The sequence below is a fragment of the Pleurodeles waltl genome, chromosome 10 (assembly GCF_031143425.1).
Source record: "Pleurodeles waltl isolate 20211129_DDA chromosome 10, aPleWal1.hap1.20221129, whole genome shotgun sequence".
NCBI lineage: Eukaryota > Metazoa > Chordata > Amphibia > Caudata > Salamandridae > Pleurodeles > Pleurodeles waltl.
This window is the reverse complement of record NC_090449.1, coordinates 943,086,389-943,114,312: the sequence shown is the minus strand read 5'-3', so window position 1 is coordinate 943,114,312 and position 27,924 is coordinate 943,086,389. Positions and strand designations below refer to the sequence as shown.

General features: G+C 41.0%; 1 protein-coding gene across 1 annotated transcript in view; it reads right to left on the bottom strand.

The window, feature by feature from the left end:
* Positions 1 to 27,924, bottom strand: part of SLC25A13 (solute carrier family 25 member 13) — a 587,939-nt gene that overhangs the window by 179,278 nt on the left and 380,737 nt on the right. Inside the window, exon 13 of the mRNA XM_069211738.1 lies at positions 24,168 to 24,248. Within this exon, the coding sequence (XP_069067839.1) occupies positions 24,168 to 24,248 (81 nt within the window). The remainder of the gene's footprint in view (positions 1 to 24,167; positions 24,249 to 27,924) is intronic.

The following is a 27,924-nucleotide window of genomic DNA, read 5'->3' as shown; positions in this document are numbered from 1 at the left end:
CCCTTCTAGTTACCACCAGCACACACTTTACCCCAGACCAATGCACAAGACAGAAACGGCCACGCTTGTGTTTGCTGTCATTTGTGTTATACCAAGGTGCCCAGGAGCACAGGGGCAAACACCCACTGTGTCTGGGTCCTCTTGTGTAATACAATCCCTGATAGTAATGACTTGCAGGTTAAAAGCCCAGGACGAGAATGCTTAGACCAGGAGAAACCACCCCTGAAACCTTTTCATCATTATTAAACAAAAATCCTACCCAACCACCAAACGTTTAACACTCTGAAAGACAGATGTAATGACATCTCTAATTTTTCCTGAAAAGATTAGAAAACCCAAACTCACTACTCAGTATGACTACAAGCAGTGTGTTACTTCCTTCTACCTCTAAGAACAAGTCATCCTGGAGTGAATTCAGAGTTGGTGAGTGAAACCTAACTTCTTAAAACAATACCTAACAGGAAATCTTCTGTGAATATTGTGGATCTGATCCCTTCCACTTTACTCAAAAAGATCAGTCATCACCACATACTCAACACAAGTGATCAACTCCTTGCTTACCTCTAGGCGAGGGACTGGAATGTTCCAAATAGGACAGATCACCTTTTGAAAAAAGCAGGGGCTGATGCTAATGACTTCAACAAATTTCATCTAGTAACGACCCTCCTATATTTAGTACAAATGTGGTAGTCTGCATCATGACTAAACTCCAGCAATTTATTAAGGACCACCTGCTAGATTACTACAAATCAAGCTTCAGAACTGGCTGCATCAAGGAAACAGCTATTTTATAGAATATGAATGACACTCTTCTCTTATTGGGCCAAGGGACTTCTGCCTTCTCATACTCCTTGATCTTTAAGAGACGTTTGATACAGTTTCACCACATCCTACTTAACAACTGAAAGAGGGAAAGGGTTAAAGGGCACATTTTTGGTGGTTCACCAAATAGTTAAACAGGTCCCAACAGATCAAACTGAACACTCTAACTCTGTCCAGGGGGTGCCACATGGTTCCATACTATCCCCAGCTTTTTTAAAGCTTTACATGGAACATCTGAACTCAATCCTAAATCACATGAAACTTGCCTATCATCTTTATGCAGAAGCATGTCTGCTCTATCTGAAAATATCATTGTTAGATAATGTACTCCTCTTGAACCAATTGTTGTAAGATATACAAGGCTGGTTGTCAATTAGCCATTGAAAACTATATCGGCTGAGGACAGAATTCCTCCTCATTTAACCCCAAAACAGCATATCACCAGTTCAAGAATGGGTAGACTCACTCGTTGTACTAAATTGAAAATCCAAGATAATCAAATCTCTTCAGATCTTGCTGGACAAGAACTTAAACCTGAAACCTCACACCACTGCTGCTACAAGAAGTGCTCAACACAAATGTAGACCTCCCCAAAAAGATTAAATCTTCCATCCCCTAATTGGATTTTAAAAATGTGGTTCGAACACTAGTCATTTCAAAACTTGACTGTGACAATGTGATTTTAACTAGACTTCCCAAAAACACAAAATCGTGAATAGAGGTGTCAAATCACATTACTCCGGTTCTCATCTCTCTCAAATCGCGATTCAAGTGAGGTTCATTTTCAAGGTAGTGTGTTTCATTCAGAAAAACTGTACTATGGCACCCATGTATACCTGAGTCAAACACATAACCTAAGTCAATCACTGTGTAGTGACTCTAATTCTGGAACCTTTTACCCACTAATGTTCCCTTTCCAGTTTGACAGCAAGAATATGGAATTAGATCCCTCCAGAGATTAGCACAAACCCATTGTTTAATCTCTTCAAGATGAATTTAAAATACCTGCACATTTAATACTTGCATAATTATTCGCTCCTACAGTGCAGTCTATGTAAATAGATTCCAATCTTGTTACCCAATACTAAGTGACAACTACTGCCCTGTTTAATTGGTGCTACTTTATGAACTGTGTAAACAGATCCTGGTCAGGCTCCACCCGAGTTTAGTTTGAGAATTTCATTTGTCTCACTTGCATCCCATTTCTTGATTTCATTTGCTTCTGCAAGTTTCCCCTTTTTTCGCTGTACAGAGCTCTAACACATCCAGGTCTTGTATGTGCTTTATAAAACTGTGAATACATGTGTTCAGTAACATGCGTTAGCCAGCCAATCAAACCATCGGGTTGACAAGATCTCCTTCTTTGCAGTATGAATGCTCCCCATGCCCTTTGCAGCAGAGGTCACAAATATATATCAGATATAAAAACACTCCCTGCCATGAGGAGTGTTTCAAGAAAGCAGTGGCTGCACTCTGTCTCTGCACTAAAAACTGACTCAACAGATAGCCAGTCGCTATTTTACAAATCACTTAAAAGTTATGTCAAAAAACAAGCCTGTGAGCGGGTGCTGTCTGATCAAAGTGGAAGATAAACATCACCAGTTATTAAAGAAAAAAAAGCTTTCTCTATAGGAAACAGAACTTGGCTCTAAGTATTAGCGCCTCTTGCTTTTGGTCATATAAGATATGTTTTATTTGGCAGTGGCATGTGCCCTATTTGTGAAACAACCTCTTATACAACTATGTGGTATTACAGTTTTATCTGCACTACACTTTTTACAAGTTCTTTCTGATTAAATATTTAAACATCTAGAATCTCAGGTCTCAAAGAGAGTGAAAAGAAGAACGTCACAGCATATGTAATCTTTGTAGAGATTTCGGACACTTCACCAGACAACTGCTGCACACCTGGGAAGCATACGTCACTGCAGGCCGTACAATTGAAATTACTGTGCATACCTTGTTAAACTCAGGCACTGACTTAGCCCTTAGGAGCAGCTAAGATGTTGCCAGATTGGCTGGTGCCTTATAGTAAGATTTCTCAATTTAGTTTCTCTAGCTCAGTTTTGAGTCAAGTGTAAACCCTTGGTAGGATCTGCTGTTTTCCCACTCCATTATTTCTAATGTCCATTTAGACCAACTGTGGATCTTTTTTTCTGGTAAACAATATTACTTTGGTTTTGCTTCTATTGAGATTTATCTGGCGATCATAGATTCAGTTGATGGATGTTTCATGGTTATTAGCCACTTTCTGTTCGATGAAAGACTGGGAAGACAGTGACATCGAAGTAAAGAAACACCCCTGATGTATAGGGTGTACTGTTGTACACTTATGTGAAAGGTGCATTCTGCTAGGTATCTAGTCAAAAGGTTTATCAGGTACTTTGGTTTATAAAAATTAGTTATGTACTTGTAGATCAGTCCTATGTCCCCCTACATGGTCAAATGTTTTTTGTGTCATCTAGAAAGACTACTACAGTTCATCTGTTGATATTAAATCCACTGCTTATAATTTCCCCCGCTCCGAGCAGTCGATTTGTTGAATGTTCTTCTAACTCAAAACTATTCCTGTGACAGAACTTTTTGCTAGATGCAAAGTCACTGAGTCAAGCAAGAATTATCTTTTTGGAGAGCTTTAGTGAACCATATAGCAGACGTATAGGATGGCAGCTTGCAGTATTCCTCAGTGATTTCTCAGGCTTTGGAAATACAATGACTCCTGTTTCTTTCCAGGTCGTAGGAAAGTACTTGTGCTGCATATATGTGTTGAAGATCTCAGCAAGATGACCCTTCGCTTCACATGGAAGCATCTTGCTGGTCTGGCTATTCATTTCATTTCTTCATGGTTTCATTCCAAAACTAAGCACTCCATTCCTTCATCCCATGAGCATTCCTCAATGTTTGAAGCTTTTGTTTCTGGTGGGCACTCCAGGTAGTAGCTGATGACTTCTTGTCCTATTTATTTTGTCATTTTTGTGGCCTGGTAAAGGCTGAAGGGTGTCTCTAGTGTGTCAGCATGGACCTCTGCCATGTCCCTGTTGCTGCATGCCATGTGAGCCTTGTTTTGTATTGGTGTGTTTGGTCTTTTCTTCAAATCATAGGTCACTCCAGAGAGAGTCATCAGTCATTCAGGTTAGCTGTTACAGTTTTCAATTTAAGCTAGCTTTTGTATGTCTTCAGCAGCTTTGTATTTTGTACATCTTCACCAAGCCAGGGGGTACAATTCTTCTGAAACGGTCTTTGTGTCCTTTTTTGTACCCATTTACTGCTTGATGCCTTTTGAGAGGTCATAGATGGAAGAGCATTGGGGTTATCTGTTGAGGAATACTGCACAGGATAATGCTGTGGACTGAAACTGTGAAGTGGTATGCAGCTTAGTCAATCTCATCATTGCCGTGGAAAGGTCCAATAAAGTGTTTTGCTCAGGTTTTTCTTCTAGAGACTCATTCTGCCTTCCTGAAGTTGTACCTAGTGTCTTGTTCGTGGTTCTGTATTTCATCAATAGTGATCAATACAGAGATGTCGCCTGAAGTCAGTGCTGTTAAAGTCTTCAGCTACATAGACTGCAAAAAGATTCTTCATGACTATGATAGCCAACATATCTGCTTTCTGACCTGGTGTTCCTAGTTGGTGTGTTTGTTGACTTGGACCAGCAACTATGAAGTCATTCTTGAGTGAGTGAGAAGACCTGCTGTTGGAGTTCGAGAATTGCAGAACTGGTGCTTAGCAGTAAGGTCTCCTTAAATTATGGTTGGGATGCTGTAGTCCAGGAAAGCATATATGTTGTTTGGGCATAGCTTTGCTTGTATGTGAATTAGGCAGAAATCAAACAAAGTGGATATGTAACTGTTTGGACCTATATACCAGTTGCTTTAATGCTCCCATTCTAGCAGTGCAAACTCATGAAGCTTTATTTTCACATTATCACAGCTGTTCCTCTGCATTAGGCTCCTGTCGAGCAGTCGGGACAGTCTGTACAGTTAAGCTTCTGAGGTAAGCCCTACACTCACACCCGTAGATTACATCAGTAGAGCATTAAAATACAGTTTCGCTCGGTCGCCATGACCATTGATTTCCTAACTAGGGGAAATCTAGTGAGGAGGTTCGCCACTGTTGTCACTGCAGCCTGAATGCTCATCTCTGCAACTACCTTTTCAATCTTCTCAATGAGTTCATGGCACTGCTCAATTCACAAGAGGAGACAGACATGGTTGGTGTTGCTGGGTTGCCTAGCTTAGGTCCTGCAACATCTACATAGCTCCTCCCATCCAATCATGTACTGCTTTGGTCACTAGCTTTGGTATGACTTGGGATCCTGTGTCTTGAGCCAAATTTCTGGTTGTATTTCTTCCGCTGTCATCCTTGTTTGCTTTTCGCAGGTAAGAACAGTGTCACTGACTTAGAGTAATTTCCTGTTCCATTTGCACAGGTTGCTAGTTCAGTATCTCTGTTTCGGGGTACTGACTGCAGAGAAGTTCTTGTCTACAGTGAAAAACATTGTGGTTTCAGATGACAAAATGCGGAGGTGTGCCTTAAGTACAATTGTTCCCAGTCTTCCATGAGGTACTTCTGTGGCAAGGGTGCACCTACAGAATCCTGCGTCCACCAAATGGTTTCCAAAGTCCCCCACCTTGGTTTGATGATTGGGTTACTATGAACAGTGGAACAGCTGATGCATTTACTGGTAGTCCTTGGATAACGAAACGTGGGGCTTTCACCTATGACGATGAGAGACTGATATTTGAGTTTCTGCTCTGTAAGCATGCTGGTCATACTCCTGCAGCCTTTGGGTGTTGAGTTGTCGTGTTTCACAATATGATGGGGGTGGGGGCTGAGGTTGATGAAGCGGGGATCACTTTTTTCTGGATGGGGGGGGGAGATGAAGCAGGGATCACTGTTTTCTCTCTAGGATGTAAAGAAGTTTCAGCTCAAGTGGTTCCAGGAGCTCCAGTAACAGCATTAGAATCACTGATACCTTGTAAGACTCAACATGTAAAAGATTTATGGTATCAATACCACTGGGTGGTTTTTTGTATGCCATTCTACTCCGTCTTTTACATCTATAGCGCATCCACTGTCTTCTCTGCTCGTGGTAAATTACTCCTCTGAGATTTCTCGAATCATTGCATCTCTTCAGTTATAAGTGGTAGTAAAAATTAAATCCAGGTTAGGACTTAATGACCGATAGGAGGGCTCCATGTAGGCAATTTCGACTATAGCAAGCTTGTTATGCACAATATCCTCCAGCATCTAAAAGCAAGGATCTGAAACAGAATTCACGTGCTCCTAATCATTTCTTTCCATCCTCAGAATGTTTCCTTTCTCTGAACACAGTCCACTCTAAGTCACGTGCACAATTGCCTTAATCTCTGTTATAGCAGTTCTGCAAATTATGCACACCTCATTTCAAGCTCACATCCACTCCTTCTTTGAAAGTCCTACCCATGCAGCCTAAGAAAACAATCTACTTTGACTAATCTATTAATCCCACCATCTATCTGCATGAACTCAGAGAGCACCCAGTAATGATTACACCTATCACGAGGAACTACACAAAGAAACTGGACCAACTGTATGGAATGATTACCTTGTGAACACAACGTTAAACCCAATAACCAACAACAACCGATCACCATGTTAACAACTAACTTTGGGTGTCTAAAGCAGCGTGTTGCTTGGCGTAAAAGCACTTCAATGCCTTATCAGGGGTATTAAGCACTATACAAATGCAATGACCATACAGTATGCAAGAGAAATTATAATGTTTTCCAAGCAAACTCCAACCAAACAGGAGTATTTTCATTAATATCTTGTTCTTCCGGAAGGCAGCAGAGTTCACAAAATTAGAAATGACATGCATTTAATTAACTGAAAGCCAAACTTGAATACCTCTAGTGAGTATGCTGTTTGCTGGAAAGCTCGCAGTAAAGAATTTCACAATGAAACTACATTTCCCAAGTGTCACTAATATGTCAGTGAAAGATCTCTTTCTTTGTTGCTAATATATAAATAACTACCTCATACTTTGATTGCCTTCAGTGTTGTTAAGGCAAGCATTTGCACTTGCATATGTGCTGAAGTTCATTCAATTTATTTTTTCAAGCACTTGTTTTTATTTCATGCACTCAATATAGGTATTCATCAGATAAATTGAGAATTCCACTCAACCTCTTGGAGTCCAACAAGCTGTGGCTATTTCTCCACACTCTCCAGCTACCAGTTGGGGCATCTTGCCAGCATTGCCCTACTTTTGCTGGACTGAGCCACTATCTTTCACCTACAATATTTCCCCTCTGTCAAGGGCACCTGCTTATTTGGAGACTTCACTTTTATTGACTCATCTCCCAGAGGTAGCTCCATGTTAGATATGCCCACTGGGTGTGAGCATTCAACATAAGAACACAATTTATGCATTGTCTAACAGATCAAAATAAACATTCAGCACTGCTTTCCTATCAAGAGGTGTTATTCCTAAGATCCCAAAGTCATGTATGTTGGTACTACTAGTGCCTTTATTACTAATATTTCAGTCAGGCCTGCAATGGGCCACTACATGTGTTGATTCACACATTATATTTACCTCACACTGGTACATTACTGCATTCTCAGCCACAGCTCGGGAAGCGAAAAAGATGACTGTTCGTGCATTCTTATTCAGGGGAAAACTGTCTAAACCCCCTACATTGAATCACACTTAAGTGGGTTCTTCTATGCTGTGAAGCACTCAGAAGCACATTCAATGGAAATGCCCACGCAATTGGATGCCCAACATGAGGGCAGGGCTCCTCCCAGACCAGCTGAAGGACAAGTATGTGGTGATTTGGATATACATTTACTGATAGGCCACATCTACAATGTAAGAAGCTGTTAGCATGTTCGTACAATGTTAGATATATTATTTGCCTAAAGTATCCTAGTATTTACCTGTGCTATTGAGCTAACAATGTTAATTATAATTTCACTTTTGATATTCTAGGTCAGTGATTATTAACATTTCAGCTTCTGTGGACCCCAACATAACCATTGGTGGAATCCGGGAGCCCCCACTGATTCATTACTGGAACCCAGGATCCCTCAGAAAGACGTAACTGGAATCTGGGGTCACTGGTTTAAGCAATTTTTATGATTTCAACCTCAAATTATGGCACAAAACACACAGAAACATGCATTTATCCAACAAAAAATAGAAATGATAATATATTTTTTTTAATTCACAAAAAATATAAAAATATACAAAAGTCAACATTCTAATTTTAATGGGAAGGATGGGGCTTTTCTAAATTCAACTGACACCACCCATTGAGGATACTATATTCTGTTTGATGCGTATGCACTGCTCCTATGATTAGATGTGAGGACACCATCTTAATTTTTAGCCTCCAATTTCAATTTCCTTCAAATTAACAAAACGTTATAAAATTTACATTTTTACTTCTTTATTTATATACACTGTTAATTAATCAGTTAATATTATTTGTTTTTGTAAGCAGTTGCGGACCCACTGAGTAGGTGTCTCAGACCATCACAGTAGGTTACTGTCTAATAAGTCGGCTGAAGCAAGTTGGAAGGAGAGTGAGATTTTATTGTAAGAATATTACATGTAGCAGAACCACACTGGACTGCTCGCAGGCACCTTGCATGAAATGTCTCCAACTACCCCACATTCAAGTACTAACAGTCTATAGAATATCAGTTCAACAAGAACCTTCAGGAGGAACCGGATGAGCTGGCACTATATTCTGGCGGATGGTACGGACCAGACCACTACACATTTGTAAATCACAAATGTGGTATTTTATAGGCTAGAGATTTATGAAATTATACCAATACACCTCTAGCTGCCAGCAAGGAAGCTAGTTTCACTTGGTAACCATAAACTAGACTGAAGAGATTAGGTCTTACAGGGAGTGGCAGCCCCCTGTGCACAGAGCTAAGGAAAACATCCCCAGCAGCTGTCAGCCCACTACAGGTCTGGCAATCCTATATAAAGTTGACGATACAGAATACATTACTAACTGACAGGGTAGGTTGATCAGGTGTCCTGGATTTGACGGGACAGTCCTGGTTTTTCACCAGCTGTCCTAGCAGATTTCAGGTAATTTAGCTCATGTTTGGGTTTTTAGAGAGGGCCGACTGAAAACGGTGGAGGTGCCTTTTTATGTTTTTCAAAGCAGGGATACTTAGCGTCTGTTGAAAGAAAGGAATCTGAGTAACAGCCATGCTACTGGCCTTACATTTTTTTATTTAATTTATGTTCTTATTGCCGCTAATGTAATTCTATGCTGATGAGCGCTGTCATTCTGTAAACTCAGTTGAAGTAAAATAGTAGTCTCTTTTCTATTTTTAGGTCAAGCCTAGACAGTGCACTTGTGCTGCAAGGATGATCTGTTGTATTGTACTTTGTGGGTGTGACTCCTCCCAATGCTTTTGATTTGTCTAGTTGGTTGTCTTTTAAAATTCCTTACTTGCCAGTGGGTAATTTGACTTCCTGGTCCCTGCTTTAGACAAGTTGTTCACTCCTGTGGACTACTGCCTTAGGACTTGTCAGCTTTTGCTTTTTTCTACTTAACTTTCTGTTCAGGAACTTTTATTTTTAGATTCCAACATGCATTTTCCTGGCTCGACGTGTCACCCGCAAGGTCGCATTACATGCCTCTTTGAATGTGCACCCATTAGATAGCAATACGGAAACTTGTAAGCAACTGTAGAGAGCACGTATGGGCCACCAGAGAGACACACTGAAATCCTGCGCTTTTTGAGCGACCCCTGATCATTTTACTATAAAGCGCACTCACCCTAGACCGTCATGTGACAGATTACGTGGTGAATGTGAACTGTGCACCCCGCAACCCAAGAATGCGAACTGTGCCCCCCGCAACCCAAGAATGCTGTGCTGATATGCCCAGAGGTGTCCCATGATGTGAAGTTCACTTCAGGATGGGGTGAGCTTTCCAGCTGCGCTGCAGGTGACGTTTAATTCCAGGTACAGAGTTCATAAGATTCCGAGCTGCTGATGGGGACCAGTGGGCTGGAAACCTGCACCCCACAGGAGAAAGTGCTGGGCTTTATTGTTTTGCTTAGTGGAGCACACACTAGTACTGCTGGCATTGGGACAAGCAGGGCTTTGGGACAAGCAGTTCATTAGCGACAATGCATTGCAGCCACTCCACTTTGCTTGCCACAGTCGCGTGGCTGTGAATGATGGTCTTGTCATTTTCATGCTGGGAAAAGATTGGGACGAAGCATCTCCTGCCCCGCTGTGTGCCTTGGCTGGCACTCAGTGGTGAACAGGGCACTGGTTTCGAGGTGGGGACTCCATATGATGCGGATGCACCTCATTGTCAATGGGGGGCCCTAAAGCCGCCCCGACTATAAAGGCACTCTACACGTCTCTCTACTTTGGAGACTGTTACCGTGAACGTCATCTCCTGTATTTATTTCTGCGGTGACGACATTCTATTGTTGCCCTGTTTGTCTAAGTCAACGCTCGTCTAAATGGAGGGAAATTTATGAGTGGCATTTCTTTTAAACGAAAGATCGTATAATTGGATGACAATTATTGACAGTCTCCTCTCGTCTGTGCCACTATCGACAAGGAGTTTAATCTCCTTTTCAATTAGCAACGCATCGTAAATCACTGATTAGCATACATTTTGCATCAGATCATGTATTACAAGGTTGTATCGAACGATTTGATGTTGAGAGGCTAGATTTAATTATATTCCAAGTAAACGACAGGTTTCTGTTTAACACTGCTACTCGTGGCCTCGACATAGCGCCAGCCGGAGTATTTTTAATTTCATGTTTGAATGAAATGTGATTACTAAAAATAGGACTCATGCTGCTCTAAATCTCCTGTCTTCCACACAGCCTGTGACTGTCAGAGTTCCGATGGGCCTCTCCTGTATTATTTATAAAGCTTCACAAGGCGGGCGCTTTTGAGATGAAAACAGGTCCTGTTAGGCACACATTTTCCACTTTGGTGGATCCGGGTAACATTTTATCTTCTATTTGCAGGCATATGGGCCGCAATGCCTTTCTTGATGGAGCGGTCACTGCAGTGCCAACACTGAATGGACTGTTAAAAATGATGAAATAATGAAGTAATACTATTATAAAATGTGCCGCCTTCTGCCGCATAATTTCCCTTTTCTTGTCACAATTTACTGAACCCAGCTGCATAATTTGGCACTCTTCATAATTCTGGTGACCCTGTATATAAGTGAGGTTTAATTTGCTGGTTATCATGGGTCAGAGAAATATGGGGCTGAAGTGGAAAGTTGTGGCGAACCCTACTGTTGCAAAAGCTGTTAGACAATTTTGAATAGGAGATGCAGACCTAGCAGCTTTGGAAAGGCAATGAACCAAGTTGTTAATGAGGTCTTCAGTTGTAACTTTCATAGATAGAATATCGAACTCATGCTACTGGATGGTACAGCCCAGGTTATCAAATTCACCGGAATGTTTCGACAGAGGCTTTCGAGAAAGTGTTGATCATTCTTTAATTCCTTATGGTGAGAGGGCAAGAGGCACAGTGAAAGGCGGGCCTTTTAATGCTGGTAATGTATATAAGTTATAAAAGTGCTGTATTTACATACTTCAGTGGATGTCTAAACGTGGGCTTAGCCTTACAGAACTTCCAAGGAGTTCTCAGACTTGTAGAGCTCAATGGGCAAGAGACTTGCCTCCCATTGTACAATATAATTTTCCACAAGTTCCTTAATTTATTGCCGTCCACTGTTGCCAACATAACGTTTATTTAAAAAAGGAACAATTCCTCTACCTGCAACAATAATTTGTAGTGGTTCCTCAAGGGGTTCATATATACATCATGATTTTAACTAAGGCAATCAATTCTTTACACTTGACAAAGGTAATGCCACACTCTACATGTTATTACCTCACAGACATTCTCGAGCCACGTGGTGAAAATACATTCATAACCTTTCTGAATATAGAGACACAGTCATTATACTCCAAATACATCCACCTTCTGACACATATGTGATTTCTATGAGAACAGATGTTATTACATAGCCTCTGAATCACCCTCATATAAGTTCAATTAATATTAGTGAGCCTTAGGGACTTTGACCTACAACCATTTCATATAGTCATTTTTAGATCAAAGCCTACAAGACAGCACAGTTGTCTGCTTTGCCAACAACTTCTTGCTGACATTCTGAAAGCTTCCCTGGGATTGCGTTCTTCCAATTGCTTACCATTGGCTTTGAACTTTACATTCACTTGCTTCCTATTTGCTGACATTATTTGTTTTAACCTGTCCAGCTTGACTTTGTTCCTCATGTGTAGCACAGCAGCATAGCCTATTTAATGTATTCTTCCACAAGTGCTTGCTTTCTGTCAAAGACATTTAAATCTTCTTTTCATCTTGTCACACTTGCTGTGCTTTCAAAAGCAGAGGTCAAATGTCTGGCTCTGTCTTCCAAGGAAGCTTGGTGTTTACTTTTTTATTTTTTATTTTAACTTTTCGGTTATCCATCCATTGCACCCCGACCTCTTTATCCACAAACACCCACCCCCACAACCCATTCCTTTAACCACCCTATTACCAAAGCCAATAATAGCTAGCCCACGGCCTATTGGCATAGCCAATGCTTCTTATAAAATGCCCCGGTTTTTGGCTTTAAAGTTCTGGTCACCCTACTACAGGGACAAGGTAAAAGGTAACAGCTGGTGTGTGGACAGCTATCCATGCTCGTGTTACAGGATCTGTAAGCAACATTTAATGCTGGTGACAACTAGTCCTCTCATAAAGCTTTAGTACTGTGCCTGAGGTGGAGGACACACCACAATAAAAGTTGAGATTTCTACCTTAAGAAGGCATCTCCACCTAAATGAGCACTTTCTAGTGACCTTCACAAAAGAGGACATCATCTCATTCTCTCCTAACCCCTTCTCTGAACTGGGACCCACAATGGAGATGCACAGACAGCAGTGGGGATGGATGGCACCCCCTGTCAATAGAAAATCTGAATGCAGACCTATGGGAAACCAGGTACGGATGCATAGTAGTTGACTGCAGCTAAAATGTGAACAGACTGAGTGATGTTTCGGACAAGAGGGTAAGCATAATATGCCCTTAAATAATCTCTACTGCGCTTCTTTGGTCAAACAAAAATCACTGTGGTAACCAAAGTAAAGAATTTAAGGGTTAGTGATCAACAAGCTGCTCACGAGGACGAATATTTTACTGGTTTGTGGATTAGTCATTTCTAAACAGTATATGTACATCTGGAGGTGCTATGTAGACATTTAAAATCTATTAAACAGTGTCTCAAACTGTGGGCTCATGCTAACAAAGGATTCTCCCTAGATTTGGTCCAATTTCACAACTCAAGGTTTGCCAAACACAAAAACATCCTTGGCATAGTTTTCCAGTATAACCCAAGCAATGTAGGATGAGATGCCTCCAGGAATAAGACAACAATAAAAGGATATTGTGATTTTCCTCTAATCCTGTCAAGGTCTCATATTAATAAGGATCAGTGCACTGTTTTTCTTACCCTCCACTTTGTTAAACTCCTTTAAGCAAGTTGTATGAGGTGCACATTTACATTTCTGATTTCTTTACACTTGGGGAGGGGCACCATTATCTGAATAGCGTTATTTGCTCTGGAAAGATTGCCAGGCATTCATATGGCAGGTCGGGGTATGACAGGTCAGGGTACTAGTCTTTAGAGCTATGGATCCGAAGGTTTTGGAAACCATTGCCGACTCAGTCAGAAATATGTTTAAAGGCACTTGAAGATAGCCCCTCTGCCGTAAAGTGTGGAGTTTAGAAGATATTATGTAGGATAGTCCTGATGTTATTAAATACATGGGCGGAAGACTTATCACACTACTATGTTTCCTATAATAATTTCCTACCTACTGCTCTAGTGATGCTTTTATGCTAGGATAATCCAACACAGGATGAAAAACGGTAGATCCATTAATGAGTTTCAGGATAACTTGACGCTACATAAGGAGGTTCCATCCACCCACTTTCATTGCATGGAAATGTTTTTATGTGGATAGCTTGAAAATCTATCAAAGAACTAGGTTTTGGGGATCAATGCTGGATGACCTTGTTCCATAAACTGAAGAGATCCGGTCCAGGTGCAAATGTGGAGTGGCAACCTTATTGATATTATTTCAATGTATGGTGTAGAATGCAATGGAAGATAATTGAGGACTGTTTAATCCACCTGTTACTGGATTTACAGTAAAATGAGATAGAGCATAATAAATAGCTGCTTGCCCTTAACACAACATTGTTTTTCCAATGTGTTAATTGGGAGAATCAAACTAACTGCTATTGAATGACAAACGGAACAGAAAATGATAGAAGTCCCTTGTAAGACATTAACATAGAAAATTTAGATTATTACGCCTACAGAATGTCAGATATTTCGATAAAGTAGATTAGCAAAGTAAGTTACAGCAGAGAAACTCTAGAATATTTGCCCACTTCTGTATGAACCCTTGTCTCCTCAAAGTACGAATTCACTAACTATATTTAAATAACTCATTAAAAACTTTAATTTACACAATCATTAGCATAACAAATATTTGCCACACAGATTTATGATGTACATTTGTCTTTGATCTCTATAAAATAGTTTATATACAACTTGTTATGCATATCTATAATAAACATGTAGCTTTATTATCGACAAGATTACTTTAAATCATAATGAAGTGTTCAAGTTTTCAAAATAAAAATGCTGTTTCCCCACAGTATACAGTTTCGTTTAAAACAATAAATCAATATGCAAACACTGCCTAATTACTAAGCAATGTCTTCATTTTCGCAGACATCTGAAAAGTAACTCAACTATACGGTGACATTTGAGATGAACGTCATTAACACAAAAATTGGTAAGTTCTCTGGTTGACCTGCAATGCTTGCTCGTTATTTCATGCACGAGGTTTTGATGGGGTTTCGAGGTTGCCTTGTGCGTATTAATGTGAAAAGAATGCCAAGTATTTCCATCCATAATCTGCGACTATGAATCCTACCTTGCGGGACTTAGGCTAACGTTTTCAGGCCTCCTACAAGATGTAACACTGAGTAAAAATTCAATCTATATTATTTGTACTCTTCATCTGGGTTACAAGACTGCTAGAGCTTTGCCTTATTTAAGCAACTGTTTAATATTTACATTTTGCTGGTGACAACAAAAGCTAGAAATAGCCCTTCTTTACAAAAATGTAAGCACTGCAGAACAGCAGGTGCTTCTGTTACCCAACTGAATGATACTCAAAGTATCAACCATGAAAGGATAAAAGGCTGAACTGGACCCGCAGGAACTCAATCTTGTGGTCTGAAGGTCTCACACAAATGCCCGCAGTGTGCGCTTATCTGCCGGAGCCATCTTGCCGGCTAAAACAAAGGACTCTTAAAACGTTCCACGTGGAAACTATCCGTGTCTTACAAAAAACAAGATCTTTTGCAGTTGAGAAAATTTGAAATAATAAAAAGGTGCTTTTAGGCATTTCTGCCAGGCAGTGTCACAAACGTTTGACTAGGTCTGAAAGCAGCACTTCATCAAAGCCATTTTTGAACGTAGCAAAAGAAACGCAAATTTAAGATTAAACACAGCAAGATTGAACTGTACTGACCTTTAACCACTGACAGTAATATATAAGAACATACTTAAGAATAAACAAACTCATGCACACAATTGTATAAACCACCCAGATGCCCTGCTAAACATAACGCCATTAAAAGGCGTAAAGGGGCCCTCTGCAAGCAGCGGCGCACTTTACTGCTTTTTCTTCGCTTTAATGTGAAAAAAAAAAACCCACCAGATTCAATGCCACGCTTACTCATCCACCCCTCGACTGCTCCTCGAGTTACAGTACATGCGGATACTACCTGGCAGGTTAGGACAGGTCAGTGATCAAACAGCAGGAGCCGTCAGGGGAGGGCCGAGTCCTGCCATCTCCTGAGAATTGCAAAGGGCCAGCGTTTCTCAACCTGCTCGGTTTCCAAGCCCACGCTACCCGATTCTCCGATAAGGTGCAGCGAGGTTTGAAAACACCACATTAACTCTTGTTATCTGCCCTGCTAGAAGAGCGCACATGGCAAAAACACTTTCAGTTGTGCTGTTAAAAGATAATTCCAACATGGACAGTAAATTCCTAGGAACCTACGATCACATCTTTCCCAGACAGGGGAAATCTATATTTGGAAAACTACTAAGGCTTGTTCTGCAACAGAGATCACAGGGGCCACGGCCGGACAGGGAACCCAAAGCAGCCCTGGCAACTTTTTCTGACCAGCCCCAGGGCTGGGCTGGGTACTTTTGCACGCACAGTGAGGTCTTAAAACCACGCACACTTTCATGGGGGGCGGGGGAGGGTTGATGAGGTACAACCGCAGAAATTTCTGTTTTGGGGCCCGAAACCCAACCCTTCCCCCCAAATGTCACAAACCGCCCCCATACTTCCAGCCCACTGGGAAAAGGCCCGGTGCCCGCTAGGGCCAGTCCGGCCCTGGAAGGGTCAGTAAACAACTCTAGTCTGAACACGAGCTACACGCATACAGGTACTAACACAAAACGGCCAGAAAGAAGCAAAAGAAAGGACAGTGTACCCCTCGGAAAATAAACACACAAGGTCTAATTCTCAAAGATAAACAGAAACTTTATAGCAAGTTTACTAATTTTCGGCATTCACACACTACGTGCGGGATTTTACGACTCCACAATCCACATACTTGTGTGCGGATTTCCCCGCAACTGGAGACTGCAGTCGGGGTGGTAAAGCTCCACACGTAGTTTGTGAATTTCATTTTGTAATCTACAAAGTGCAGTTTGAGAATCAGGACCACAGTGTTGACTCACGACAGGATAAAAGCAAAATTGATTTTCAAAAGATTATTTCTAAGAGTACATTCTCAAAAAATCAGCGCCTTCCTCAGGCTACTTTTATGTCACATTCTGAGCCTCTCAAACATTGTGAGGCACATACCTACTGGGCCATTGAGGCTTTCTAACGACGCATGCGTAGCCAACACACTTAGGTGGCACACACCAGGCCACAAATAGCACAGCTACCCAAACATGCATGTACACACACGTTACCTACACATAGAACCTACAGTCAAACGTGCGCTGGGAGAAAATACGTGCATGCCCATATTGAAAACTTTGGTCACTTCTTTGGGGGGGGGGGCGAGGGGAAGAAAAACATTAATGTGCTTGGAGATAACAACCTCTGGCCCGAAGATTCTTCACTCTCATGGAATATATTTTAGAACAAGCTTGAAGTTGGAGTTAATCAATTGGGTTAAAGATTCACTCACAATGAAGACCACCTCTTGGACCCCACATAGGATCCCTACCTTGGACCATATCACTGTTTAAGAACCTATTCATTTCACCTGGACTAATTTCTTCACGCTCTTCTCTCTCATCGTTATCAACCTCGAAATTCAATAGAAAGGTATTTTTCCACTGTACTGAATGGTAGTGGAAATATTTTAATCATTCAGCAATGGGTGTGGTACTTAAAAATAAAACGATTTAAGATTTTGATAACCCTTTCATTATCGACTAGGATCGAAGTTCTTTGCTTTACCACCTGAAAAGCAGCAATACCACAGAGATAGACAAGTGGTTGTCTTTTTTGATCAGGAGTCAACAGCCCCATGGAAACGGTGCATTCTTCAATTGGTTTGCAACGGAACGAAAAGCTACAAAACCAAAAGCCAACAGGCTGGACGGAAATAATGGCTGTTATTCTCCACTCTTCAAAATCAATATGTTGTTCAGATGTTCATCTAAGAGTAAAAAAATTCAAGAGGCCCCCCCTTGTAATTGGACGTGCACACACAGACAACACGTATATGGCGACAGTGACAACACAAATAAAAGCAGTCATGCATAAACAGAAAACATGCATAGAGAAACAACACACTAGAGACAGCCCTGGCCAGGTACTAACACCGCGCACCACATCTTGAAAGTCACAGTAAAGAAACTGAAACTGGGAAAAGTGTCATAGATGGGATTTTAAATGAAAATGATAAAATTGTTAATGTATGTTGTACCTCAGAACTAAATTAGGCAAATTATTAATGAACCTCTCTACTGTGCACGCACGTGCTTAAATGCACTAAACAGTTTTGGTCTGAAGTCTACTTGATTCCTTTCAGTTGGTTATTGTTGTGAAGTCTGGAATCAAAGACTTCAAGTCCGACAAAGAGAAAATTCAGCAATTGGAAAAGTCTTAACAAGGAAAAAGCAGTAGCAATACAGAGACTCCATTCTCTAGACTTAACTGATAAGGAATGCACCAATTGTTTACTAGCCAATTATTATAACAATTAACTGAGTTAATGAATTGGTCCCCGTTCATACAAATTGCATAGACTTTATTAAGTCACATAATGATTGGTTCTCAGAGGAACTTAAAAAATACGAGGAGCACGCTGCATCACTCTGAAAGATTCTCAATGGAAACGAAAAGAGAGTGGCAAACCTTTCAATCACAAATATAAAACGCCTTTCAAAGTGACAAAATTAATCATTTTGCCAATAAGATTTTTTCTGCACTAAATACGCCAAATGCTATTTTTGCGGTGATAAGGGAATTAAAAGAGATGCAAAGTACTATTCGGATTTCGCTGTCAAAAAGAATTGTGCTCAATTTTTGAAGTTCTTTGAAGAAAAAATTGCAAAAATATGCTGAAAGCTGAAGAACAATAGGAACTCAATAAACGTCCATGATAAGACGGAGACTAGTGCACCATCTGTCTCTATCCCGCTAGACCACTTTGCTCCAGTAACTAGGAGCGAGTGGGCCACTTTGGTCACTCAGGACAGAGCATGGGGATCAGGAGCAGACTTGTTCCAGCAAAGATCTTTAAAAACTTAATCATAGGAACTACTGAACCTGTTTGGCAGTTTAATAACCCTTCACTGGTCTTGGGGGCTATCTCAAAGGAACTCAAATGAGCCTACATCAAGCCTTCTGTAAACACGGAAAACTACAGACCAGTGCTGCAGCTCTCATTTTTGACAAAACTACAGGAGTGTGCAGTCCTTAATTATCAACACGCAGGTATGAAAAAAAAATCTACTGTACCCGTTGCAGGCTGGCTTCTGACACAGTTGTAGTACCAAGACAGTGGTGTCGTCAGCACTGGATGAGCTGCAGTGTTTTCAGATAGGGATGTGACAATCGCCTTGGTGCTCTTAGATTTGTCAGCAGCGTTTGATACCGTGAATCACCCATTATTATTGAAATACTTAGCTGACGCTGGCCTTAGTGGAGCAGCAGGGGTTTGATTACTAAGGTTTCTAATGGGTAAATCCTTCAGAGTTCAACTTGATGACTGTCTTTTGGACAACAAGCCTATTACATGTGGTGTTCCCCAAGGCTAAGTACTATGCCCATTACTATTTAATATAACTATGGCTCCACTGTCGTCCGTTAACTAGACATCTAATGTGAGGTTTTTTATGTATGCAGCTGACACAGAGATAATCTTTAAGATAGATATGATTCAGAGGGTCGACAATATGTACTAACTAAAGATTATATGAAATTTAGGGCTGAATGAGGCAAAAAATTAAAATAGACTGGGGTTAATTTGACGTTCATCTGAAAACGACTGAACACATACATGAAGTAGTAAAGACTTGTTTCTTCCAAATTAAACGACTGTGAAAAATCTTTTATCTGTTTAGTTACTAACGGAAATTCCAGATTCTAAATGCATTAATTGCAATTAAATTGGACTACTGCAATTCAATTTTCCTTCAATTGCCTGTCAAGGATAGTAAAACATTGCAGCTGGTCCAAAATGTCACAGCGAGATTGGTTTCCAATCTTCACAGATTTGACTCCATCCCCCTAGCTTTTGTCAGCCTTGCACTAGCTTTTTAAATAGCAATACAAAAGTGAAAAATTAAGACAAGTAGAAAGTAAAATTCAATGTAAAGTGTTAAAGAACATTACAAGGTGCAGTGTATTTGACACTTTGGAATCACATGAATGGTGGTATTTATTATTTAAAGCTTGTGAAATAGGCCCTAAGCCCAGTTTCAAATATCTTCCTTGAAATCTATTAATTAACAGTGGATGGATACTTACTTATGCCATAACAGACGAAAAAAACAATTATGCTCTTATGTGGGCTTTAAAGTTCATCTATTCACACCCATTCATTTCTTTATTAGTCAACTTACCCATTTCTTCTATCCAGCTATTCACTGACGCCAAAGCATTAACAGCCATGACACACAAATGTGGGCCAGATGTACTAACTTGCTAGCTGCAAACAGCAATTGCAAATTATAGCCATAGTTCATAAACCCAAGTGGGGATGCTCTTTCAAAAAAAAAAAAAAAAATCGTGTTTGGGAAAACTTAAGTGAGTCCAAACAGGGGTTCTGTGGATCCCTACCTAATCCTATGAAGCTCCCACTCCAATTTACAAAGGGGAAGGAGACCAAAGGGGGCCTCTCTTCCCTTGTGTGAATCAGTTACCACCCCAATTTGGGAGGCGGCAACTGATCAAAGATTGCAACTGGAATTACCACAAGCCTTTGATACATAATCTACTGATTCACAATTTAGAAGGAACGCCCAAAACATGTCCCTTCCGATTTGTAAGAGATAATAATTTCTAAACCCATTTGTGATCCAGAAAACCTTTTCTGAATCGCAAAATGGGAATTAAGTGCACTTGAAAATTATTTATGCAGTCCCAAACCCTGCATTTTTACCAAATGAATGACTCGTGGTTGTAAAAACCTTCTGTATACCTGGCTCAATGTTTATTTACCAATGGCCATCCACCAAGCATTCCAACCCATCCATTCATTCACCCAGACAGTGAATTCACTCATTCACCCACATAATTCAGTGAACCATGCGTAACCTATGCATTAATTCAAATACTGATACAATTGCTTCATTCATTAAGTCATGCACTCAGCCAGTTACCATTACATAGCTAGACAATTGGCTATCCAAACAAATCCATCCACCCACCAATCTCTTCACCTACATATTTACCCATAATTGGTGTTCCTAAATCTAGCAGCACAGTCAGACATTCTTAGATCCCTGTGTGTGAATTTCAGACTTATCAGTTTTGTTAATGTTTGACTCTTTAGAGCTCACAATATTTTGAAAAAAGCGAGTCAACTGTCATTCGTGAAAAACTGGACATTAATAGACGTGCCACTTTTTCTTGAAACAGGGACAATTCCCACTCTTTGGCAAAGTGTATATTTAGTTTGAAAGGCCCTATGTTATATTTGTGTCTCACACGAAATACAAAATGGCATTCACCATCTCTGAAAAACAACCTATTTGCATTCTGGAAACCAATACCCCTTCAGAATAGTGGTGCTGAGCGGTGTCAAGCAAAGCCGGAGTTATTTTATTTTACCCTCCTATACTGTGAATTTGTCCACACTACCAATCACAAGGAATTGTAGTAAGTGCACACCTGTGTAAACCTTCTGATTCAACATAGTTTTTTCTTCCTGTCAGATACACCATCAGTTTATCCACTCTCACATGGGCACTCCCAAAGATTACATAGAACTGCATCAAGCAGCTCATGCTCCCTTAAGACAATTACCAGCTTCTACATGCCAAATTCTTGCCATCAGAATCCGTTGTAAATTAGGTCCTGTAGAGTATTTTTAATTTTACCAGTTGAAACCTGGCTCTGTTAGCCACTTCTCTGGGACCCTGTCAAACCTCACTCCAGTCCTCATCTGATAACCTACCCAAAACATGTGCCTATTTCTTTTGCAGCCCAGCAAGAACATCAGGCAAGTTCTAAATGAGTTTAGTAGATATGAGAGAGACTGTGTTTTTCATGAGGGGTACAGATAATATAAAATCCTCCTAGGAATTAACATCTTCAGTCGGTTTGCCCTTGGGCACATAAACAAGAAGGGTGGGTCATAATCTCAGATATCGAAAGAACTTGCCATCTTGCATCTGATATTACTCCTTCAGATACTGGAATGTCTTCAAAAGCACCACTACCCCATGTGTCGTCCATTTTACCAATACCTATTAAATCTCTGCCTATGAAACACAACAGTTTACCTCCTTCACACAGCCAGCTGATAAGTCCCAAACAGGGGTTTCCTTTGTTAACATGTTTTGACAGCCTGCTATTTTTCATATCTACAAAACAACCAGCATATAGGTCGGCTTGTCTCTATTGTGCAGCTTTCCATAAATGGCAGGAGGATACCCTCTACACTCCATCAAATACCTAACGAATCAGACAGATGGTTCCCCCAGGGAGGCATATGCCCAATGATTAACTACCACCAATTGTGTTGCCCAGTATTATTTCCTCAAATATTGAAGGGTGATGTCCCAATAATGGACTACTCTCATCAGCTGTCCAAGATTCACATCTATATTTTAGAAGTATCTATTTGGTACATGGTGGAGTCAACATTCTTGAGTACACCCTCACTTGCGACTACCTGCATTCAGCTTTTCTTGCATATCCTGTCTCTAGCTGTGCATTCCCACCACTCATATCTGGGGAACATCTGCCATTGCAAAGCATCATCCGGTATTGCCTTGTGCCAACAATGCCTCGAAAATGATCAGGTTCAAAAAGCTCCTTGAAGAAAGGCAGTTGTAAACCGATTATAAAGTTTCAGCCTAGCTCATTACCGTAACAAATTACAAAAAGTAGCCATATTTAGTAAACCTGAATAATGTTTTCCTTGTAATAAATCAAGTTAAAGTCTACAAACGTAATTTTTTTTTTTTTTTTTTTTTTTTTTTTTTAAAGGTTTGGTAGGTAAACATGTATTTAACTTTTGAATTTATAAGGCTTGTTAGGCAAACATGAATGTAACCTTATATTAAATAATACATCAAAAATATGTGCAATTTATATGTTGTCTGTGTGTATCAGTGCCTGTACATATCATGTCTGTGTGTATTAGTACATATATTTGCATGGGTGTCTGCATGTGCTTTTTACGTGCGTACATAGAAGCCTCCCACCATTTTGTTCTGTACCACCAGGGCATGAATGTACATGTGCATTGTTGGATCTAGCCCTCTCTGCAGGGTCACCCCCCAAACATTTTTGCCTTTATCCTCTACTTTTCGCTAAATACATTTTTGCTGGCCCTAAAACTGTGCACTTCACCACTGCTAACCAGTGCTAAAGTGCCCGTGCTCTCGCCTTAAATCATGGTAGGACTGGTTTATACCCAACTGGCATATTTAATTTGCTTTTTTGAGTCCCTAGTATTGTGGCACTACCTGTGTCCAGGCCATGTAAATTAAATGCTACTAGTGAGCTTTCAGCACTGACTGAGCCTCCCACTTCAGTAGCCCTTTAACCATGTGTGCACAGTTTTAAACTACCATTTCAACCTGGAAAATAAACCTTTTGCCAGGCCCAAACCTCCTTTTTAATACATATAAGCCACCCCAAGAGCAGGCTCTGGACACCCGAGAGGGCAGGGTGCAGTGTATTTAAAAAGCAGGACATGTACTCTTGACTTTTACATGTCCTGGTAACAAAAAAACGCTTATATTAGTTTTTTCACAACTGCAAGGCCTGCCTCTCCCATAGGATAACACTGAAGTTACCCTATTACATTTATTAAGATATAACTTCCAAATGGGAACAGGTAATCAGTTCATTTTTGGTGTCTTTGGGATTGTAATGAGATATCCCTGCACCTCGCCCCTCCCTCCCCCATCCACAGCAAACAGGACTCTTTGCACTGGACTGTGATGGTAATATTTCAGCAGGACTAACCTTGTCTCTGTATTGGACCCGCACTCACTCACAGTCAGCCTCAACTTGCGACTTTCTCAGGTCTTGCACCGTCTGATAACTAAGTGGAGCTTTGGGCATTTGGCACTATTTGCACTAAAATTTTCAAACAATCATTTTTCTACTGTTTGTATTTTTGTTGTTTTGGTCTAGTTTTATTTATAAAAAAATACTCTATTTTTCTAACTGTGTTGTGGGATTCTTTTGAAGGTGTGCTTTCACAGTGTTACTGTTTGAAGTCTTGCACAAATACTTGACACATTGCCTCTGAGTTAAGCTGGACTTCTCTGTGCCAAGCTACTGAGAGTTGCATATGATTTCACCCTGAGAAAAAATGTCGTTGCAGCTTGAGAAGGGTTCCATCCCCCTCATTAAGTAACCCCATTTCATACACGCATAAACTATATAAAAGGAGAACTATTGGTTTAGCTAATATTTGTTCTTTGTCGATGATCATTTCTGTATTTGCCACAGTTGTGAAGTTGAAATACCAGTTATAAATAATAAAGCAATTACAATTAGTTAACATATAAAGTACGTACACATCCACCAGCCAGGATTTCTGCTGCCAATGGGACAGAGCCATCTTTGATTCTAAACTTGTCCCTTACAAAGTCATTCACCTGAAAAACAGAAATGGAAAACAAAGTTATATTCCGAAAAGTCGAATAAGATAAGACTACATTCTGACTGCTCTGCTTCAGGTGAAGGATGTGGTAGGTGTTAATGAATTACGATAAATAATACTAAAACATGATATCTTGCATTATGATTAAAAAGGTCTCTTCCACATGTGACAGCAGTGATGGTTGACAATCATATCAACTAAAGAAAATAGAGGACTGGGACCCTAGATCCTAATATCTTTGATATTTATAATGTTGGGTCTCAAAATGTATTACATTCGGCAACAGTTGAATACTTATTCCTGTTTGATGTTGTTCTGGCTTTTTACTTCACATCCAATTTAGAAAAAAAGAATCCTTTAAACACATGCCAGACCCAATCTCTATCAAGATTCATTTTAATACATATGAACAAGTTACTTACCTTCTGTAAAGCTCTTTTAGGTGGATACTCTAACCTCAGAATTCCCACCTTTGGAATACCCATAGGTGCTAGACTCGAGCCGGAGGATTTTCCTGCACAGCCCCTGCGTGCCAGTAAGTGGTGTAATGTGAATCCATCTCAACCCCATTTTGCCCCCAAACTGATTGGTGGAACCCGTATATAAGCCATTCAAATGTGCTGATGTCAGTGGCTTTCTGGACTCCTTAGACATGGAGCTCCAAAGACCAACTAACTGTGCCAGTACGCAGATCTGATTTAGGACATTTTGAAAGGACAAAAGATCATTCCAAAGAATGAGGAGGTGGAAAGGCAATGAGGAGTCTGACATTAGATAGTGTCGCCACCAGAAAATGTGCTACACAAAGTAACTTGTTCTTCTTATGCATTCTTCTTCTCGCAGATTCCTCACCTTTAGTATAGAAAACAAAAACAGTACTTTCCCTTGTGGTGGGCCTTTGGAATGACTCAGAACAAAAAGTTCTGCAGGACCAAACAGCCAAAATGCTCTTCCCGTTGAACCTGGATATCAAGGCAGAAATGCTTTGTAAACCTGTGCACTTTTACCCATGTTACAGCCTGAGAAATATCAAGAAGGTCATTCCGTGTGCCAACACAGTGGGGTAGCAGTCTCAGCCCTGGTAGAATTGGCCCTCAAACCTTCTGGAGGCTTCTTTGTGGCTAATGCGGGGCAGATCTTAATGCAGAGGACTATCAACGTGGACAAAGTCCTTTTGTGCACTTCCATGCATTTCTCTGCCCGAGAGAACCCCACAAAGAGTTCATCATACACCTGATGGTCATTGTTATGATCAATGTAAAGGCTCAGTGCTCTTTTGGGGTCCAAACTATGAAGTCTCTACTACTCCTTTAAGTGGTGAAGTGGGCAGAGGACATTAGATGTGTGTTGGACTATTAGATGTTAAAGGGCGGCAGAACCTTTGTTAGAAAGGCTGTTCTAGTTCTCAGCACCAGTTTGTCCAGAAAGGTGTTGGTGAAGGTCGGCTGGACTGACATAGTTTAAAGGTCAATCAACGAGCTGAAGTTATTGCAATGAAAAGGATTTTCTACAGTTTAGGAAGAAATACATGGATTAATCCTTTGATAAATCTGATCAAAACAGGTGATTGGAAAGGAGGTTGGTCTGGTAAACTCAAATAGAACGAATGGGCATATAAATAGCCTTAAAAGATGTCCACTGAAAGTCTTTGCAGGGTCAAAGATAAACAAGCAGGCATCCAACAGTTTGGCCTGCAGCAAGTTCATATTATGGGTGTCATACCAAGCCATAATCTTGAACCAGCATCGGCGTGAACGTTCGAAGGATGCTTGGTTGCAAAGAGGACATCCCCTACTTCAGGGGGAAGAGTGAATGCAGACAATTCCTGTTTCTCAATCTCCACTCATGGAAATGTAGATTGCATGGGCCCAAGTGCAAGACCCTGAGACCCTGTGGCAAAAAATCCTTAGAAAACTGCAGCCTTCATCAGAGGACAGATGCTCCTGCCAAGAAATTCGGGGTACCACACTGTCCTGGCCCAATCCGCGGCCACTAAAATGACTTTGATCCAGTCATTTTTGATCTTTTAGTGAAGTTGATGCCGTAAAGGTGGCAGTGCAAAGGCATGCAAGAGTTCCATGCTCCACTCTAGGATGAATGAGTCTCAAAGAGCGCATTCTTGGTAACTCCAGCACGGTCTCCACTGTAGCAAGAAGATCAAGCCAGAGCTGGAAGACATCCTGTGCCACCCCTGGGTGCAACTGCTAAATGTGATGGGCTAGGCATCGCCGGCAGAGTTTGTTTACCCTGGTGATTAAAGAGCCGGGTGGTGGTGCACAATCAGGGAAATGCCCTGATCAGTGACCAGACATGCAGGGATTCCAGCAACAAAGCCAGGACCCCGCACTTCCCTACTCGTTCCAATACAACATAGAGGGGGAGTTCATGAGAATTTGCACCACTCTTCAACTGATGGATGGCAAGAAAACCTTAGAACATCAAGCAGATGGCTCTAACTCTAACAACTGGCAACATGCTTATGCGGAGATGGGGTTCTTTCAGAGGCCAGAGTTCTCTGATCTCCACATCTCTCTCATGGCTCCCGCAACCCAGCAGTGATGCATTTGCCACCACTGTCACCTCTGGGTGGGGTAATGCGAGGGTTCTTCCACCGGTCTAAATGCGGTCTTAAAGACAACACAGCAGTTCTTTGGTAGTCCCCTCAGAAACCTGGATGGATGCTGACAGGTTCCCTGGTGCCAAGACCGACTAAAATTTCAGATCCCACTGCAAGGTCTGCATGGTCAACAAGCAGGATGGCAAGAGGCCAATAGTGCAAAAAGCCTAAATGCCACCGTCACTAAGATCCAGAACCAAGGCTGAACCATTGGGATCACAACCAAAAGGTCATGGACTCTTGAATCTGAAAGCATTGTGTAGTAATGCACTGTATCTGGGATGACTCCAAAGAAAAGAAGCCTATGTGAAGCAGTTAGGTTTCACGTCAGCATGGTGCTAGTAAACTTCAACAATGTCAGGAGATTTGCTTTTGTATGGAGGTGGTCCACTACTAACTGTGGCAAGCCCACCTTCAACAGCCAGTCATCGAGGTAGGTGGAGACTGGCATATCCGATGGCAGAAGGTATGCTGCAACCACCTCCAGCACCTTTGTGAATACCGGAGGGCACTGGCAAAGCCGAAAAGGTGCACGGCAAACTAAAAATGCCTGTGGCTCACCCTGAATTACAAGTAGCACCTGTGGGCCTGCAGAACGGAACATGGAAATATGGAATCCTGCAGGTCCAAGGCTACAATCCAGTCTCCTGTATCAAGGGCAGACAGAAACTGGGCCATTGTGACCATCTTGGATTTGTCCTCCTGCTTAAAAAAATGTAGAGAAAGGAGATATAAAAGAAGATGAAGGCCTCCTCCCTTTTTTGGGACAAATGGAAGTAACATCCAGTTCTGATTTTGGATGTCACAACTTTCTCTATGGCTCCTATAACCAAAATAGCCTGAACCTTCTGCAGCAAAATGGACAAGTGCTCCTCTCAAAAATGTTCTAGAGTAGGCGTAACAGGCAGCAAGTCTGAAAAGAATAGCATGGAGCACCTTCAGTGAGAATCTGCAGGACTCACCTGTCAGATGTTATGGCCTATCACTTGTGGAGAAAATGACTGATTCTATAATTAATCCTATCTTGTTTTAATGGGAAACAGGAGTTAGCTTA